Source organism: Sycon ciliatum, chromosome 10, assembly GCF_964019385.1.
Source record: "Sycon ciliatum chromosome 10, ocSycCili1.1, whole genome shotgun sequence".
Classification (NCBI taxonomy): Eukaryota; Metazoa; Porifera; class Calcarea; order Leucosolenida; family Sycettidae; genus Sycon; species Sycon ciliatum.
Window position 1 is genome coordinate 18992432 of NC_088652.1, and position 20643 is coordinate 19013074.

Here is a 20643-nt window from a genome sequence, read left to right on the forward strand (position 1 = left end):
CAGGGTCATGTGCATGTATAGCACCAAGAGTTCATAACCCCCAAGAGTGTGCAACGGGCATAGACCCAGCGCTCGGCGAAATTCCTACATTACGTCATGCGCAGCTTGTCATCCGAGGTAAATTTAGGTTCTTTGCGATTTCTGGAAACTATACCCTGAACCGCTCCTAACTCAAGGCTGTAGCCTCGACTTTTCGAAGCTTTTTTCAAGACATTTCGGACGTATCGTACTTTCTCAAAAACAAACTCTTTCTCCAAGAATCCATGGACATCGCGCGCGACAGGAAGAAGTGAGGACGCTGTTAAAAATATTGCATTGCCGTCGAGGACAATCATTCTGATAGCTGTGCAACTCAGCCGAATAATGTTCCTTCGAAGACGACTTCAAATGGTTGACTCCCGGGAACTTGAGAGAATACGTCGAGGAAAGCACCGGAAATATGCCGATGGCCTGGGGAAGAAATTGTTCTTGAAGAGACTGCCTGCACTGGTGAAAGAAGAAGGCGATAAAGAGTCACCATTGCATCGAAAAAATAAATAGTTTTGTCTTTAGGATCGTGTGCTTCGTTTCACTTTTGCTTCTTGAGGCTCAGACTCAGACTAGAATCGCAGATTAGGCAGTTTACCCTGGGGAAGCATCCTGGTTTGACTGTAAATTTTAGAAGAATTCATCGGTGTGACTCATCGCACTGCACCAAAAATGACGCAATGAAGGAATTCCGCCGAGCGGGCTTCCATACAGGGACTGATCAGGAGTTGCACACTCTTGGGGGTTATGAACTCTTGATAGCACGGTTCCGCTCGGAGGGGATTATGAAAGCTAGGGGGAAATATCCGTAGATCACCTGAAAAGGGTGGTCTATGACTATGCACACTAGTAATAGGACACGGTCATGTAGATCCTCAGTGACTCGTACCGGTACTGTATAGTCAGACCTCGCATAATCGCACACATCCATTTTTTAGAAAACATATCCGGATAGGCGAGGGAACCGGATAATCGAACACACATTTGTATTGTATGCATGACCTAAGCTGTAAATCGGTAACCAACGATTTTCTTCCGGATGGTGAGGGATCCGGATAAACGAGGTCTGACAGTACATGGAATGATGACCAGTTGACCAGGGCATGGTTCATTGGTTGACATGCACGGTATACCATGGTATACTACAGTCATGATTGTAGTGCTACTACTTGTACTAGCTGAGCCCGAGCTGATGAGTTTCGTGTTGGGTCACTGTTTGCAGCTACATGTACATGCAGTGCTGGCACCTGAAATCCGACCCCCTTGGCGGCACGCCGCCCCGCCAAGGGGGTCGGATTTCTCAGTAGTAGTAGATCTACATGACAGTTTGAGAGCCGGGCGCTATCGCACTAATGACTATGAATACTATGATTGTAGCAATTATTTTGTTCCATGCGGCCCGGATCCGGAATCAGCGCTTCATAAGTCACCGTGTGCACCAAGAAGCGGCGCGTCCATCGGTACCTTGACATGCTACTTGCTAGCTACTGGTCAAAGAAAATCTCAGATAGTATCCGCCATGGTATGGGACGATTAGTTGTACCGTTAGATTCGTGAATTGAGTTCGACAAATGGATTTTTCACAGGCAGCTGGACTCGACTGGGAACGTTGCACACCAGCAGGTAAATAATTTGTGTTGTAGTAGTGTTTGGGCTTATGGACTCTTGGGCGTATTTGGACGGAGGACTGGAATGGCTGTGAGGCCTCTGAATTCATCATGATGTTTGCCATTGTCATACAAACACACATCCAAGTGTAATTACCAATTGTCGAAATTGAAGAAAATTAATGAAATTACATCAAAATGAAAATAGAAATTAATCACGTGGTTTAGTTTCCCAATACTGTAAAAGCCATTATCCGAACGAGGAGTATACTGTAAAACCGGAAAATGTAACGTTTTAACGACCAATTATTTATTGTAATTTGAAGAAACTTTATCGCAAATCCGGTTTGGGATGTCTGTGCAAAGATGCGCATACAGATGGGTGGCCAGGTAGCCATCGTTAAAGGGGCACTCCGGCTTCATTTTCGACGCCGACTTTTCGATGCCAAGACGAAGGTTGGTGAAAGAGAAGACCCCTCGAACAAGAACGAGTCTCCAGAAGCGATCGAGTCGAGCAGGAAGACGACTTTTGAATTTCGCCGAGCGAGCGCTGATGACGTAATGAGGGATTAGCTTGCCAGTGGAAATGCATCTGCGCACATACATTTCACACACTTTTTGGCCAATTTTCAATCGAAGAGGAGGTTGTTTGCTATGTTCTCCCAACGTCGTGAGCGATCCCGCCTTCTATACCCTTCCAGGTACCCTGAAGGTCCTCCAGAGGAGAAATTATCTCCAGCAAAGCGTTGTTGATCCGCTAAATTCGTCTCGAAACATATTCACCCAGTGCAGTGCTGATAAATGTAGAATGTTGAATCTGTGATAATTGTCGACGATGGAGAGAGAGGTTGATAGCCGCTGTCGCAGGGAGAGTGAAGCTGCTGGAAGTAACAACGGGGAGCCCGTTTGTATCACCTGAACAACCAGACTTCAAAGTAGCTTGACCAAATGGGAGGGCCTCGTTGCTTATCGTGAATATTACACCGACATGAATTACTACAAGTGTACTGGTGAGTTTTTATCTTGTTTTGTTCTTATGCTAGTACTCTGGCCTGGAGTTGTCGTTAGCAAATTCCTATTCCCTGGCGTTTTCTAAGCATTCCGTGTAGTACTGAATACGTGAACAAGTATTCCGATTTGGGTAGATGTGGAATTTGGACATGTATTTTATAAAAAAACTTTCCAAATAGAGCGTTTGTAGAGAAATGGTTGCCCAAATACAACAAAATTGATTCTGCAGTTCTACAACTTGTACTGAAATCCTGTCAAAGTGAAAATGATTCTTCATGACAGTTGGGGTCAATGAAATCTGATCCAGGCATAACGAATGGTGACGCCTGCCACCCCGGGAACGAATGCCCATTTGGTGGGGGATACCAAAGTACTCGAAAGTGGTTCGTGTTTCAATGTGGCATTTGGAAGTTCTATCTCTGGTCAATGCAACATACGATAGCCATCATGAATTGCAGGCCTCAAACGCAACTCAGACCAGAATTGGCAGTTCCCTAAGTTAGATGCTTTATAATTCCATGGCCCCAGCTGTAGTTATAGAGGTTTTTTTGCACGTTATTCTTATACTCGATAGGTTTATACTGATGGCCATAAACAATGGCAGTTCAAACTTCACTTATGTGTTCATGAGTTGAGAGATTTCTCTCCACTATTTCTGTTGTGCACACAGGTCTGTCCAATATGCATTGACCGTATTGGGTATGGTATCTGCTCTGAGAAGAGAATCGCTGGAGCCACAGTCCAACTATACAGGCTTTCAAGAAACAGAGAGGAGCCACCTTTGCAAGCTGATACCTGATGTGTACCGACAGAATTCTCACGAGATACCATACGGACTACGTCTGGTGTATACTTCATAGTACTCCTTCGACTACTGTCTAGAATCAAGTCGACTGAAACAAGTTCAAACAACTCTGGCTTCAAACGAGCCGTCGGTTAGACAAACAAAACATTCTCTCATATACCAGAGCACTCTGACAACTCACAACCTATTCCTCACGATTACCACCGCTTATAAATATGTAGAGTGCTGATTGGAATGGGCTCACAATCTCAACAATTCATTGCTATAATTATTTGAACAATATGTTAGAAATTATTCCACTTTTCCTTCCATAAATGTTGTATCCACATATAATCCACAGTCCTGCAAAGTTTCAGAGTTCTCAGGGTATCAAACTAATTATTTCAAATACAGTGAAATTGTTCGCGGACATTATAGCGTAACTTGTAGTTCCCTGGTCCTTTTCTTTGCTATAAATCAATCCTTTGCTCTCTAGCCGCCGGCGAGTCCAACAGTGAAGTTGTTAGTTCATATTTATAATGGGGGGGGGGGGTTGAACATATTTCTATATAAGGGACCTGCAACTGTAATACCACAGTACAGTAGCCGGCAAATATGTAGAAAACTGAAATGCATGATCCCATCATTGTACATGGACGGGCGCAGCAGGCCGAAGCTATCAGCCAGAACAGGATTTACAATCATCTAGAGATACTTGAGCTATTCCAGTATTCTCCGTGAGCTGTCCCATTCCACAATGTTTCATGCCACTATGATTGCTGGTAGTATCCATGTGCATAATTCCAAGACCATCTCGGATTCTTCAGCAATTTGTGCCACGGCAAAACGCTTGACTCGGTCACTGGGGCTGTCAAACTTCACATCACAAATGAACTTCAATTTCTCATCTGGTTCAAGTATATGTACTGCCATGACTTGACCATGCTTCATCCACAGCTGGGCGAAGCTTGTGGCGTTGAATTCCATAGCGCACCTTCTTGCTGCCATGCAGGAGTATGTTGAGAGAAGTGAACATATTTTTACTAAAAACAACAGCGACTGAAGAGGATAGCAATAGCCTTGGGTGAATTTCCGGCAGGTACACGTTGTTGGTAGGTCTACTGGTCGGTCTCCATATTGTCAAGTTCAGAAATCACCTGTACTACACATCTTGTAGAAGAGATCCTGATCGAATAATTTTCTGGTCAAAAAATTCACAGGCTAAACTGAGGGCGAGACAAATAGTCAGTACGAGACTCGTACTCCCCGATTCCGTCAAGCTGCTTTGAAGTCTGGATGCTCATGTGATGCTAACAAGCTCCCCGTTGTTACTTCCAGCAGCTTCACTTTCCCTGCGACAGCGGCTATCAACCTCTCTCTCCATCGTCGACAATTATCACAGAATCAATATTCTACACTTATCAGCACTGCACTGGGTGAATATGTCTCGAGACGAATTTAGCGGATCAACAACGCTTTGCTGGAGATAAATACTCCTCTGGAGGACCTTCAGGGTACCTGGAAGGGTATAGAAGACGGGATCGCTCACGACGGTGAGAGAACATGGAAAACAGCCTCCTCTTCGATTGAAAATTGGCCAAAAAGTGTGTGAAATGTATGTGCGCAGATGCATTTCCACTGGCAAGCTAATCCCTCATTACGTCATCAGCGCTCGCTCGGCGAAATTCAAAAGTCGTCTTCCTGCTCGACTCGATCGCTTCTGGAAACTCGTTCTTGTTCGAGGGGTCTTCTCTTTCACCAACCTTCGTCTTGGCATCGAAAAGTCGGCGTCGAAAATGAAGCCGGAGTGCCCCTTTAAACTTTCTGCACGCTATCATGCCAAAATTAAAAAAACGGCAAACGTTTTGGTCGTTAAACTTTCCGGTTGCACAGTATAATAGCGATTTCCTAAAATTGACCGGTTTACGTGTATCAAAGGTAACAACTCTGACTTAGTCTCAACACTCATTAGCAACAGTGTAAGTATCGATTTCTGTGTAACAATTTCTATTCAGTAACAACAGATTTCTCCTGGTTAACTCGTTAGAATTATCACTTCGTTATAATATAAATATGGCTTTTACAGCACACTGATGGCTCTCTTATCCAGGTGGTCCTGGACTGGGTACTACCCATACCTAACTTGGAAATGTCCGATACTCAGAATCACATAACGTAAAAGCCCGTAAACACACCCGCCCGGTATGACATCCACTACCCGCGTGTCAACACTCTTGTCCCATTTTCTAGCCCGGGCCACCTCCGTGTTAACGCCCATGGGCGACAGCACAGGCTAACTGTTAGTACCAAGAGTCCATAACCCCCCAGAGTGTGCAACTCGTGATCCTTCTCAGCACAAATCAGTGCCGCAACGAAATCCAAATTTCATACGTCATGTAGTGAGTAGCTATGACGAAATGGGAAGTTTGGCCCGGACCCACTTCGCCCGTTTGCCCAATTTGGGGTCTTTACGAATCCACGGCCAGGTATTGTACGTAACACGCCTGGAAAGGCTCAAGTACACAAAGAATTATTTTAGAGTTGTCGAACAGTTTTCTCTTTTGAGTGTCTCTCCGATAACAGAAGAACAATGGCCACTGTTGAACCTAAAGCAAAGCGCTCCCCATTGTCGCCGGAGTGCAGTGTCTCTGTGGACGATATTCCTCAGTTTTTGCTCGATCTGGGCTCCTCATTTTCTTCTCTCGATTGTCGAGTGTTGGAAATTGTTAATTCTTCCAGCACCTGGATAGAGATTTATTGCTCGAAGTCTGTGCTTCTCACATGCAATGGAACACCCGAACTCTCCCAATACAAGCTTTTCAGACAACGAGCAGAGAAACTCTCTTCAAATAAAAAATTCTGTGACTGTGAAATCAAAGCCGTTCTGCTGACACTGCATAGCCCGTGGAGCAAACGTTTTACGTGACACTTCCGTGGCTTGCTTCAAAGCAACCTTCAACTTGGAACCCCCGCCGGATGTACCAGATATGCACATGGCCCCATCCGCCCATGCTTGCCCGGGGACCGGATGACGCAATGTTTGGATTTCGTTGCGCCAGACCCCAACCTGGAGTTGCACACTCTGGGGGGTTATGGACTCTTGTTAGTACACAGAGCAGTGCATGCACAGCTCCACGTGTATGTACTGTACCGTAGTATAACTATGGTGTACAGTACACAGAGCAGTGCATGCACCGCTCCGTGTGTATGTACTGTACTGTAGTATAACTATGGTGTACAGTGCACTGTACTAACCTTATACGTACTGTCGTGGACATGGAAATCCGGTCGCACGTCTAGCGGCCCCGGGGCGCTGGCCAAGCAGCCGTCAGTACGCATACCGGTCCGTTCACACATTATGTATGCGCTGCAGCGCGCTGTTCGCATCGGATCATGATGTGCACTTGCACTGCTTGCAATGACTACATGTACATCGTGTACGCGCAGTGAGGGCGCCGGCCCCGGTCAATCGACTGGATTTCCATGTCCACGACAGTACGATGTACATGTACCTTAGATAAAAGTAAGTAAATTATCGTGTCCGTTCCCGGAGGGAACTCACGACGGCCGCGAACACCCCGTAAACCCTAGCGGCAGATGCAGCGTCTAACGGTGGGGGTGAGTGGATAAGTCTCACAACCACTAGCACAAGTGCCGGGGAAGCCCCAATAGCTGCATCCATGTACCGCTTGTGCCTGGACACAAGTTCCCAGTTGACTGTGGGTTGCAGCCGCTTTCTCATGCATACCTTGCCACTTTTACACTTCTACCTTCCGCACACACCAGCATCCACAGCTAATCTACACTCCTCTATCTCAAGTCAATCACATCTGTATCACCTGTATCAGGTCAAGTCCATCTCACCTGTATCACCTGTATCAGGACAAGTCAATCACACCTGTATCACCTGTATCAGGTCAAGTCAATCACACCTGTATCACCTGTATCAGGTCAAGTCCATCTCATCTGTATCACCTGTATCAGGTCAAGTCAATCACACCTGTATCACCTGTATCAGGTCAAGTCCGTATCACCTGTATCAGGTCAAGTCCATCACACCTGTATCACCCGTATCAGGTCAAGTCCATCACACCTGTATCACCTGTATCAGGTCAAGTCCATCACACCTGTATCACCTGTATCTGCTTACTACACTTCCTTGGCACTACTCCACCACCGCTGAGAGTTGCTTCAAAGTATTCCCACCCGCACCATATCACCTATCTCATCACCACCAACTCCTTATCAACTCGTACTACCACCCACAGCCCTCCGGTCTTCATCCGCTGACGATGTTGTTCAGAACGAGGAGAAAATGATTGTGCAAATTTCTTACTTTGCACCACTCTTGGTCAAAATTCGAAGGTGGATTTTCTAACTCAAAAGTACAATGAGAGTGGCCAGTCAATGACTCATCCATCAACTTTTGTAGCTGTGAACACATACCTTCCATGTCGAGAGCATACTTGAACTACTGGACTGTGCACCTGTTTGACTAAAGGCCTACGATTCCTTCCGTTTGCAGTTTTACAGCCATCGTGAACAATGCGAAAGCTTCCAGATTACAAAGGTTACCCGCTTACTAGTATCTCTACCTGATAGAAGTATAATTATGCTGATAGAAGTATAATTATGCTGGTACTGCAAGTAGAAGTATAATTATGCTGGTACTGCAAGTAGAAGTATAATTATGCTCCGTTTGTGAACCGTTTGCCTGTGCCGACTCCGTGTATAACAGGCTCGGGCTCGCCAGTATGCACAGGTATACTTTGAAACCACTTCGGAGTCGACTGAAATTTGAAAAAGTGTGAGATACCAAAATTTAGTCAACTCCACTAATGCCGAACTTGCATATTGCGAATTTCTCGACATTTTTGTGAGGATGTATTAATGAATCTGCCGCAATAATTCCTCGTGTTCTGGCCTGCGCAATGAATTAAGATTTTAAATTTTAAATTTCCTGGTCCACAACAATCAAATTACAGGAAGCAGAACCGAGCCGCGAGCGCGGTGAGCAGTTTTTGATCAAGCTGCGACGTGGAAGCTGGTGCAGCCCCGGCAGCCCAGCTCGAGCTGCGGTCACTATGGCAATGAGGACGTTTCATCTCGCACGTGACGTGCCGCGGAGCAGCGGAGCTGCAGTGGAACCCGGCCCTTAGTGTATCATGTGTGCAGGGGCGTCGCACACGATACGGTCACTACGGTATTGACCGTACCACTATTTGACCCAAGCACCCCGTGAATCAATAAAATGCACGGATTTGGGCTCTCAATTTCCAAAATTTTCGGCTCAGCCACCCCTCACCCACGAGTAAATTGTACTTCAGATGGTTGACCGTACCACACTAAATTACCTTCCGACGCCGCTGGTGTGTGTTATGTGTGTCAATACCCTGCAGTGAATCATGTGTGTGTGTTATGTGTGTCAATACCCTGCAGTGAATCATGTGTGTGTTATGTGTGTCAATACCCTGCAGTGAATCATGTGTGTGTTATGTGTGTCAATACCCTGCAGTGAATCATGTGTGTGTTATCAGGGCCGTAGCAGGCGGTCCGGCAGGTCCGGCAGCTGCCGGACCAATATTCGGCCAAAAAAAAAGAAAAAAGAAAAGAAAAAGGGAGCTCACAGATGTGAGCATGCAGTACAGCTCAGGATGTCCACCCGGTACCATTGAAGGGGATGTGTGCAATAAGTAGTATAGAGGTAGTAGCTAGAGTAGAAATAGTAGTGCTGGTAGTAGACCTACATGTCATCAGGAGTATGACCCTGCTGAAGGTCATGTGGACAGTCATGCCTGTGAATGTTCCTACACTGTACTTCCTGAAATGTATTGATTCTTTTCTTCCTCCAATTCTTTCTAGATAGGGTTTGTACCAAAGATATTCCATTGCAATATCCTTTCTCCTCCTCCAAAGGTCCATTTTGGTTCTTTTATCACATGCATTTAGATACGGTAGCTATGCCTTCATAATCTTCAACAAGTTCTGTTTGGACGGATACAACATGCTGATGCCCTTTTTCCTGACTCATGCCGCGAACGTCCTTCTTCCTTTTCTCGTCCTATGTCACTCTGCATGGTCACGATTACATGCATGTACATGTACATTGTACATACACGTACAATCTTCGCGCTATGATCCAAGCTTGCAGCCTATATCAATCTTATCTTCTGAAAATTGTAGTCAAGTTGCTGTCTGATGATCGGTTAAAAACGTGAAACTCAGAGTTACAGAAGAAACGCTTTTCGTCCCTCTCAAGTGTGTACGTGTATGTACTATGTACATGTATGAGTATGGGCTCGGGGGGGGGGGGGGGGGAGCATCGAAGTCGTATCTTGCCGGACCAACCCAAATGGGGCTGCTACGGGCCTGGTTATGTGTGTCAATACCCTGCAGTGAATCATGTGTGTGTTATGTGTGTCAATACCCTGCAGTGAATCATGTGTGTGTTATGTGTGTCAATACCCTGCAGTGAATCATGTGTGTGTTATGTGTGTCAATACCCTGCAGTGAATCATGTGTGTGTTATGTGTGTCAATACCCTGCAGTGAATCATGTGTGTGTTATGTGTGTCAATACCCTGCAGTGAATCATGTGTGTGTTATGTGTGTCAATACCCTGCAGTGAATCATAGCACACACGCCGAGGATGAGCAACACCGATGGAGGAACAGTATCCCAGTTTGCAGGTAGGTGGGCCAGTAACGCTGTATAAGCCCATTGCACAATGACGTAATTTGTACCATAAACACACCAGACAGCCACCTGGGCATGGTCGTCTGGGGGTGTTGAACACAGTGCATTCCTGATCCCAGTGTACTCACATGCATTACTCGTACCTCCATATTTGGCAATGGGCTTATTGCATTGAAGTCAATTGTCTGCTGCAGCCTAGTGTCGGCTGGCATGTCTCTCTTCAGGGCTCTGAACGACGGTGGCTAGGACGAGTTGACCGCAATCTGTCAGCTTCACTTTCTGTACTCATGACTTCCATAGAGTAATTTTCGTGCAACAGCACATCTTCTCCAGGCGTCAGGGGCCCAGCCTCCCCGCCCATCCGACTCGCCACACACAACAGCGCAACTGAACTAAAAGTTCTACATAATAATTATCTTGACAAGACGAATACGGACACGACAAGGCAAAACTGATAACTAAAGAAAAGGGCAAACATTGCAGCAGCATATAATGAGCATGCGCGCAAAATAATGTTGCACGCGCGACAATGACGTAAGTGTTCCATGGTGTAGACATGTACAGAAGACTGCACATGCAACCAAAACAATGCAACAAAGTCAAGCCTAAACCACTGCGAAATAAAACTAAAGAACAACATAAATAAGCCATGAAAAGTCTTTCACTCTAGACCCGTTGCGCAACAGTAATAGATAGTAGCTCCATTAGCATTCTTCTCTCTACAATGCAACTGACGGTCAATACAGGCTTTCACTTGGTGCAGGGTGTGGCAATGTGTCCGGTCAATACAGGATTTCACTTGGTGCAGTGTGTGGCAATGTGTCCGGTCAATACAGGCTTTCACTTGGTGCAGGGTGTGACAGTGTGTCCGGTCAATACAGGCTTTCACTTGGTGCAGGGTGTGGCAATGTGTCCGGTCAATACAGGCTTTCACTTGGTGCAGGGTGTGGCAATGTGTCCGGTCAATACAGGCTTTCACTTGGTGCAGGGTGTGGCAATGTGTCCGGTCAATACAGGCTTTCACTTGGTGCAGTGTGTGGCAATGTGTCCGGTCAATACAGGCTTTCACTTGGTGCAGGGTGTGGCAATGTGTCCGGTCAATACAGGCTTTCACTTGGTGCAGTGTGTGGCAATGTGTCCGGTCAATACAGGCTTTCACTTGGTGCAGGGTGTGGCAATGTGTCCGGTCAATACAGGATTTCACTTGGTGCAGTGTGTGGCAATGTGTCCGGTCAATACAGGCTTTCACTTGGTGCAGGGTGTGGCAATGAGTCCGGTCAATACAGGATTTCACTTGGTGCAGTGTGTGGCAATGTGTCCGGTCAATACAGGCTTTCACTTGGTGCAGTGTGTGGCAATGTGTCCGGTCAATACAGGCTTTCACTTGGTGCAGTGTGTGGCAATGTGTCCGGTCAATACAGGCTTTCACTTGGTGCAGGGTGCAGGGTGCAGGGTGCAGGGTGTGGCAAGCACAGGTTTTCCTGTACATGTAGCTGTGTGGTTTTTCCCCTGCGGTGTGTCTACAGGACATGACGGCGGTGGTGGGAATCGTCACTCGTCACTATTACATCACCTCTCCATCAGTGAACCTGTTAATGTGTGGGACTTGCCAGAAATCCAGAAGTACAAGAAGAGCTTGGTCAGGAAACTCTTTCCATCAACCATACGGCTGGCTTGCGTCTCGTGTGGCCTTATCAACAACGATCAACAGAAGATGCTTTTCATGGTCGAAGAGGACAGTGCCAAGCACAATGAGCGGTTGTTGAACTACATCTATCCAAGCGGGGACAATCTTGATCACTTCCAATTGTTCATTAACCAATTAGAAGGCCCCTACTTTGAAGCGATCAAGGACAAGTTTCAGGAAGTCAAGGATCGACTTCAAGATGAGAAGACGGCAAGGATCCAGCAGATAGGTAAGACCTGACAGCATTGGTCCGTCCATAAACATGCCATATTTTGCGAAATTACTTCCGGTCTTCTATTACTGTCTATCTGAAATAAATGCAATATCATTTCAAGGCTTTCGTGTGGATGTTTTCAAATTGGGTGAAATTTTAGGGCTAGCAAACTACTTAGCGCCTCTACCAGCATTGCTGAGAATACGGTAGGCCAGGACCGTAGCACCGAGTCCAGCGAGTCCGCCCATGGTCGGAGCGGTTTTTGAAAAATGTTGACGCGCCCAATTCGTGAAAAGCGGGAGTTTATAGCGTCCGTTTCTGATCAGGTACCCCATATGCCATGGCTGGACCACCTGAACTCCCGATGCTACTGCCCTATACGTATGCTCAGCACAGTATTGCATCCGTCATTGTTCCTGCCCATATGAGCAGTTAGCCAGACAACATAAGTTGACGAAAGAAATTTTGGAATCTCGATTTCTCTTAACGTGAAATTGTCGCGGATTCACCTGTATTGTATTCACAGTATTTCTAATGGTAAAAAAGGAGAATGATAAAATGTTACGAGTTATGACTAACTATCTACCAACGTAACCAGATCATATACAGTCAGCGAGTGCGACAAAATGGCACAAAACTGACAAGGAATCATGCTAAGACTTACAGCGACCTGACACCTAGCTCCAACACTTCACCTCAATACAATGCTGACTGTATATGATCTGGTTACGTTGGTGGACAGTTCGTCATAACTCGTAACATTTTGTCCTTCTCCTTTTTTACCATAATTAAATTGGCTCACCATTCGAGTTCAACTATTTCTAAATGTTTTAATTTTAGCTGCCCAGACTAAGTCTGTCGATGTTTTATAAATGTGCTGTAAACACACGCAACATTGCAAGTACTCATGAAACTTTCACACAAGTTCTCGTGACGTTCGCTATTTTAAATCCACACCCCAAATATTTAAAATCCAATCTTCAAGTGTAATATTTTGTATTGTGTGTATCTAGAATACACTGTAGTAGCTGCCTGTCGACATGTGTGCGCTGCTTCAAAAGATACTCTATGCGTTTCTGATACTTTTAGATGCAGCTGAACGCTACTATGGTATATGGGCAGCTGGCTCAGCTCCAGCATCACAAAATGGCATTTATCAGACATCAAGGTTGGGTCCTGCCTTACCTAACTCTGCACAAGCAGCAGCAGCACCACCAGGAGCAGCACCACCACCAGCACCAGGAGCAGCAGCACCAGGAGGAGCAGCAGCAGGAGCAACAGCAGGAGCAACAGCAGGAGCAGCAGCAGCACCACCAGCAGCAGGAGCACCAGCAGGAGCAGCAGCACCACCAGCACCGCCAGGAGCAGCAGCAGCAGGAGCAACAGCAGGAGCAGCAACAGCACCAGCAGCAGCACCAGGAGCAGCAGCACCAGCAGCAGCACGAGGAGGAGCTGCAGCAGCAGCACCAACAGTAGCAGCACCAGCAGCACCAGGAGCAGCAGCACCAGCAGCACCAGGAGCAACAGCAGCAGCACCAGCAGCAAGAGCAACAGCAGCAGCAACTGCAGGAGGAGCAACAGGAGCAACAGCACCAGGAGCAGCAGCAGCAGGATCTGGTGAAAACGAGTTAGATTCTGGAGCACAGAGACATGGAGAGAGACAAGGTAATGCTTTTGTGCAAGATCTGTCCAATTATGGCAGCTACAGTGCACCTGTATAGGAGGTGCTAAAGCAACTTGACTGATAGGTGTTTCTTATTGTTTGCAAGGCAATCACTGGTTATGTAAAAAGCTGGGTGAGAAGTTGGTCTTGGGCAGAAGAAACAGGGGATTCTAAGGGGCCTGCAGCCTCCTTTCGAATATTAACATTTTTTTAAAACTTGTTTCGTGTTTCTCTTCTTGCAACATCCTGTTCGTAGATGGTTCGAGTCAGCAGCCATGTGAACTAGTGGTCAATAACCCGCCGCCGAGGAAAGAGCCTAGTTTGGCATTGCCCCCTGCAAGTGGAGACCTAGATGGACAGCAACGAGCGTCAGGAACAAAATCATATGGCCAACAACAGTACAGTTCTCCATTGGACGATCCTGAACTGATGTCAAAGCTCAGGAAGGTCATAATCAACGGTCGTAATCCCAACCGAACAATTCTTGCAAAGTTTCAGCTGCAGGTGCAGGGATGTATTTCCCACTTTGTCGGGCATAAACATGTCAAGCGTGTCCTGCCCCATGCATATTGTGATGGCATTAGAAAAACGTACCCCGACCCACACAAGCAAGCAGAGGAGCTAGTGGGAGAATGGACAAGAAAGGCACTATTCCACTTCTCCGCGGGCACCTTGATGGATATGCTGCAAGCAACCGGGTACGAACACGCGTTTTATGACAGCATCAAAGATGATGTCGCGTAGCCGTCATATCAGTAACTCGTACTAAGCTTACATAATTATTGAAGAAACTCTTCCTGTTAATACTGCTCGATTTCAACATGATAAACATTGGAAACTCTGCACCCAAAGCAGAGTGCCACAGCCAGGACTACCGACACCTCGACATTGCTTCATTTTCTTGCACACACTTCACTAGTACGCCGGCCTAATCTCCTAACACTTTGCAGTTCTCCCTTAGGTCCAAACTTGAGAATATGCCGCCGCCGTGATCGACAGTGTTGTCCATATTGCGTGCCAGACTCAGTGATTGTAGTGGATCGTTGGACTCCTATGGCTGTAGCTTACGGGTCTTTCAGCACTTGCGCCAGTGATCGTGAGACTTATCCATTCACCCACACTGCTGCGCGCTGGATTTGCTGCTGGTTTGAAGCGGGTGTTAGCTGCTGCTGTGAGTTTCATTGCAAAACGAGACACAAATTTTATCACTTTTAAAATAGGCTAATGACTATGTTTGTTGTATTGTGTACTCTGCTCTGCCCCCCCCCCCCCCGCGCCCGAGGTGTTTGTCGCGCTGGAAACAGAGCGTCACTGAAAGTTGCCATCTCTTTTGTGGCGTTTTGGCTCGCAGAGATCTACATAATGCAGTGCTCTCGGAACATTAATTCCATAAAACGTACTCAAGCTCAACTGATGAGAGACGAATTACCTGAAACACTGTGTATTGAGCAGGGAGTGCTGCTTTCTTGCAGGCTAGCCGAGTGGACGGTTCGGAATTCGGTGAGATGTACCCGGAGCCACAAGTCTCCGTGTGTGTCGAACACCCACGATAATAATTCTGCAGAATCTGATACACCTACCGTATGTCACCTATGTCCACTATGATGATCCAGTGTGAACGCACGACATCTGGGTGCTACGGATTGGCTGGAGATTGTCGCGGTCCTGCATGAGATCCCAGGCCTTGGCAACTCCCCCCCCCCCCCACCGGCCTTAGTGAACAGACTCAGTGCATGCACCGGTCCGTTGCAACGTTGACAGTACTGCGGTTACGTCATGCACTGTGTGGCTTGAAAGAAGCAAAGCAAGTAAACAGTAAAAATTACTAAAGCCAAAAAGGGAAAACGAAGTTTTAGTGTGTCATATTTTTGACTGATTGCTGCTCAAAAAATGACCACGGTGTGCTTTTATAACTGAGCAAAGTGATGACTTGTTGTCTTCCATTTCATTCCCGGCGGAAGAAGAACTGTGACTGTGTGTACACCTGCACAGTCGTATAGTTGAATCGTGCGCTCAGAGACCGCCCTGGATATATTATCCATATTATGCTGAAGGCAGTATGACTGTAGCGGTTGATCCGGAGATACACATCGTCTTTGCGACCTATATGTAGACGCTGGATGAAGAATTTCAGATGCATTTCTCACAGATCGACGTTAGCTGTTCCGATGATCACTTTGTTCGCTGAGTCAAGATCGATTCTTACTGCAATACTGGTGACGAGAACAATGCAAAGTCTTCCTGCCTGTGACTTGGAAGCTGGACAGGTACAGAAAGACAGGAGCCCAGCGGAATTTGATCTAAAACCAGTTATCTTGGCTGGTAAATTGAGCTCACAGCAGCTGTTTTACCAGCCGGAGTGGGTAAAGTGTAATGCTGATGTCGTGGAATTTTACGACATGATAATTATATCCTGGCCATTGTGCAGTGACTATAAGAATGAAAACATTGTCTTCCGTGGTCGGACATGAGCGAAGGACAATCATGTCAAATTCTGGACAAGATTGACGGGGCTATGGCGGCCGGTATTCCAATAGCCGTATTACTGGTGGCCTAGACTAGTCACACTGGAACAGATTCGATGCAGGAGAAATATGCAGTGTCTTTAGAGATCGCATGCCAGATCTTGGACATAATGGACGTGGCTATGGCGTCCAGCATTGCTCGGAGTCACATCAGTGGGGGCTCTCAACAGTCACACTGGCACAGATTGGATGCAGGAGAAGCATGCAGTGTCTTTGTAGAGTGCATGAACCTGGAGTCCAGGGCACGCAAAGCCGGTGCCCAGTAACACCTGACGTGAGGACATCGCCAAAGTCAAAACAACCAACCGTGTGAAGGTGAGCTGTGTTTAAAAAAACATGCTGCCAGGGTTTGGTTCTGCATAGACCTTTCCTCTCGATGGCACACAGTGGCATGATGTATATTATGTGTGTGTGTGTGTGTGTGTGTGTGTGTGTGTGTGTGTGTGTGTGTGTGTGTGTGTGTGTGTGTGTGTGTGTGTGTGTGTGTGTGTGTGTGTGTGTGTGTGTGTGTGAGTGTGTGTGTGCATGTGTGTGTGTGTGTGTGAGAGAGCGAGAGAGGGTTTGTTGTTGGGTTGGATTTGTCCTAATAGTAACGTTAAGGAGTTTACACATTCTCGCCTCTCGTGGGGTGGATAGACCGTTGGTCAAATTTGCATGAGCCGTCTGGAGTGACTGGAATTTTTTTGGAATTTGGCCAATAGAGGTCAAGCCCCAAAAGAGATTTAAAGAATAAAATAAGACCGTCAAGAGGTATAAAATGCTGATGGCAAGGAGATTGGAGCTTGTTGCACGAGTGTGTTAGGGTTGTGCAGTGGCTAGTATGCTTATCATTTTGCAAGGTTTTCTGGGTCGCAGGCCTACGGAAAGCGTATTGGGTTGAGGAGTAGATTCGAGGCACTCAATGTGCTGAAGCTTGATAGCAAGCGGTGTAGGTATTTGATAGCAAGCGGTGTAGGTATTTGATAGCAAGCGGTGTAGGTATTTGATAGCAAGCGGTGTAGGTATTTGATAGCAAGCGGTGTAGGTATTTGATAGCAAGCGGTGTAGGTATTTGATAGCAAGCGGTGTAGGTATTTGATAGCAAGCGGTGTAGGTATTTGATAGCAAGCGGTGTAGGTATTTGATAGCAAGCGGTGTAGGTATTTGATAGCAAGCGGTGTAGGTATTTGATAGCAAGCGGTGTAGGTATTTGATAGCAAGCGGTGTAGGTATTTGATAGCAAGCGGTGTAGGTATTTGATAGCAAGCGGTGTAGGTATTTGATAGCAAGCGGTGTAGGTATTTGATAGCAAGCGGTGTAGGTATTTGATAGCAAGCGGTGTAGGTATTTGATAGCAAGCGGTGTAGGTATTTGATAGCAAGCGGTGTAGGTATTTGATAGCAAGCGGTGTAGGTATTTGATAGCAAGCGGTGTAGGTATTTGATAGCAAGCGGTGTAGGTATTTGATAGCAAGCGGTGTAGGTATTTGATAGCAAGCGGTGTAGGTATTTATGTGTTTGTGTGGGAAGAAGTACAGTAAAACCTGGTTAAGGCGACCACCCTACGGTGCAAGCAAAAGCGGTCGTTAAAGCCAGGTGGTCTTTAGAACCAGGTCCCATACATTCGTGGTATATCAGATTATGCATACATGTGCATGATTGTACTTCCATGTACTCATATTGACAGGTGTGGAGCATAAAATAATCTCGTGCAGGCAAAGCACACCTCACTGGAGTGCATGCAGTGCATTCTGCACTGTCACTTGTCACTTCAGTTGACTGCATACACTTGCTTCAGAGCGCATGTCAACCCTGTTGCAGTCAACTCTGCCAGCCAAGATGGCACTTTTGGTTAGTTTTGGTCGCTGTGTGCAGGTCCAATAATTATGGCACTTGGTACACAAAAAGTCGGTCGCTGGTCGCGCAAGGCAGGTGGACGCTGTGTCCGGTGCAGTTTCTGTATAGAACTGTACGTGCATGGAAAGACGGTCGTTAAGAGCAGGTGGTCGCTAAAGACAGAGGTCGCTGACACCAGGTTCTACTGTGCATGTCCGTAATGTTATCGATCTTTTTCAAGCATTCGAAGGCTTGCTAGATGGGTCGTTGACACCTAGGTTGACCATCCAGGAGAGAATAGAATGAGTTCTGGAATGACTTAGTTTACAGGCATGTTTTCTCTGGCCTGTTCTGCTAATCCCCTGGCGATACGTGCTCTCGTCTTAGGTGCGTTGCCCGTCTGAGCTGAAGCAATGCGTGTGGCGTGTGAAACTTAGTCCAGCCGCCGGAGCTGTCTGTGTGTCGACTACCAGTATTGCGTCTGTTTGGACCTCTCCATGAAGGGGTAATGAATACAACTGACCCGGCTTTATATTCCAACCCACCTTGATTTTTCAATCTTAGCCTAGGGTTGAGGTTTGATATCAATAAATTGCACCACTCAATCCCCGGGCAGCCGTAGTACCCCTGCCTTGATTAGTTCAAATTCACGACATGTAGAAAAAAGATTCAGCCTAACATATCTACACGGCCACGGTTACTTTCCTAGGGCAGGGCTAATATGCAAGTGAACCAAGCTGCTGTTGTGTTCTTCTGTGTTGCATATTTCCCAATTATAAGATGTGTTTGTGTTGTTTGTGCTCCTTATTTGCAGCTCGTGAGCATAGTCAGCAGCTGGTGGAGTAGTTACCACTGTAATAGTACATCTAAAACATGTCAATAACCTAAAGGCATCAGATTCAACTGGTTAGTCTGAACACTGTCTCTGCTCCTCTCTCTCTCTCTCTCTCTCTCTCTCTCTCTCTCTCTCTCTCTCTCTCTCTCTCTCCCCCGCTATCTCTATCTCTCTCTGCTCCTCTCTCTCTCTCTCTCTCTCTCTCTCTCTCTCTGCTCCTCTCTCTCTCTCTCTCTCTCTCTCTCTCTGCTCCTCTCTCTCTCTCTCTCTCTCTCTCTCTCTCTCTCTCTCTCTCTCTCTCTCTCTCCCCGCTATCTCTATCTCTCTCTGCTCCTCTCTCTCTCTCTCTCTCTCTCTCTCTCTCTGCTCTCTCTCTCTCTCTCTCTCTCTCTCTCTGCTCTCTCTCTCTCTCTCTCTCTCTCTCTCTCTCTCTCTCTCTCTCTCTCTCTCTCTCTCTCTCTCTCTCTCTCTCTCTCTCTCTCTCTCTCTCTACTCTCTCTCTCTCTCTCTCTCTCTCTCATGCTCACTCTCTCCCCTCCCCTCTCTCTCTCTCTCTCTCTCTCTCTCTCTCTCTCTCTCTCTCCTGGGCCTGTACTACGCGCCACGTGCTTGGCGCTTGTCGCGTAGCGCTGGACCAGGGACGTTACACCTGGAGGCACGACAACGTACTCGGCGTCATCGTCAGGAACATGCGTGAGGAGATTCGAATCCGCACTGCTGCAAACACCGTACAAACCGAAATTCAAATGAGCTTGACTTCATCTCGTTTTGCAAGGCGGGAGAGAAGCCAGTTCGCGTTCAGCCCAGACGGAAGTCGCGTTCAGCCCAGACGGAAGTTGGTTACGACTGATCTCCTGTCGGCGGCCTCAGACTGGAAACTTCTTGTCGACTCAGTTAGTGCAAAGATTTCTTTCCCTAGCTGTGTTGCACTTACCACCCTAAGACCAGATATAGTTCTGTACTCTACGAGTCGTAGGATTGTATTCTGGATGGAGTTGACAGTTTGTGCTGAGGACAGATTCAGTGTCAGTAACTCGCGGAAGGACAGGCGGTATGCGGATCTGGCCGATCAATGCCGAGCAAACGGGTGGCAGGTCGTTTCTTTTTCGGTTGAGGTAGGTGTGCGTGGTTTCATCCCGGACTCTCTTCGGAGGGCTCTGAAAGCGCTTGGGTTTTCTAATCGAAGAATAAAATTTATTTGTAATTTGTGCAGTAAGACGTCTCTGCGAAGCAGCTACATCATCTGGTTGCGACGTCAACAAAAACACTGGTCGGAAGATCCACTTTTCTGAGGTACTGTATGTGGGGCTCCGTTTATTGAGGTGCGTTGAAATTTATTCTCTTTATCTTATTATTTCTTTCTATAATTTCCCCATATGAGTTCCTATCAGTTGCTATGAACACCTTGAGTGGAGAGCGCTTGCTCGAGCGTTGAACCGGGTTCTTAATCCACCATACCCAGTTCGCAAGGCTGGGCGGGGTTGTGAGCAGGCTTTCATTTCATCTTTTCTTATTATTTCTTATTATTCTGCTTTTCATCTCATTACAAAAATTCTGCGCTTTTTCTCCATCTGCGCATAAAATCTAGACTGACAACCTGCTTGTTAAATCATGCACCTGCTTTCAGGCGTAAAAACCCTGTTGTAGAGGTCTCAGTCCTCATTTGTTAGACTTACCTGTCTTTATAAATGTAACTTACTCTCTCTCTCTCTCTCATGCTCACTCTCTCTCTCTCTCTCTCTCTCTCTCTCTCTCTCATGCTCACTCTCTCCCTCTCTCTC

The 20643-nt window shown here is 46.7% G+C and overlaps 1 protein-coding gene across 1 annotated transcript; it reads left to right on the forward strand.

Moving 5' to 3' along the window:
* The first annotated feature begins 1402 nt into the window (after window positions 1-1402).
* Window positions 1403-15116, forward strand: LOC135826534 (transcriptional regulatory protein AlgP-like). The gene is made up of 5 exons (XM_065339143.1): window positions 1403-1650; window positions 10054-10117; window positions 11651-12040; window positions 13115-13690; window positions 13945-15116. Exons 2-5 carry the CDS (start codon window positions 10078-10080, stop codon window positions 14430-14432), a joined length of 1494 nt encoding a protein of 497 aa, XP_065195215.1. The 5' UTR covers window positions 1403-1650; window positions 10054-10077; the 3' UTR covers window positions 14433-15116.
* Window positions 15117-20643: the final 5527 nt, after the last annotated feature.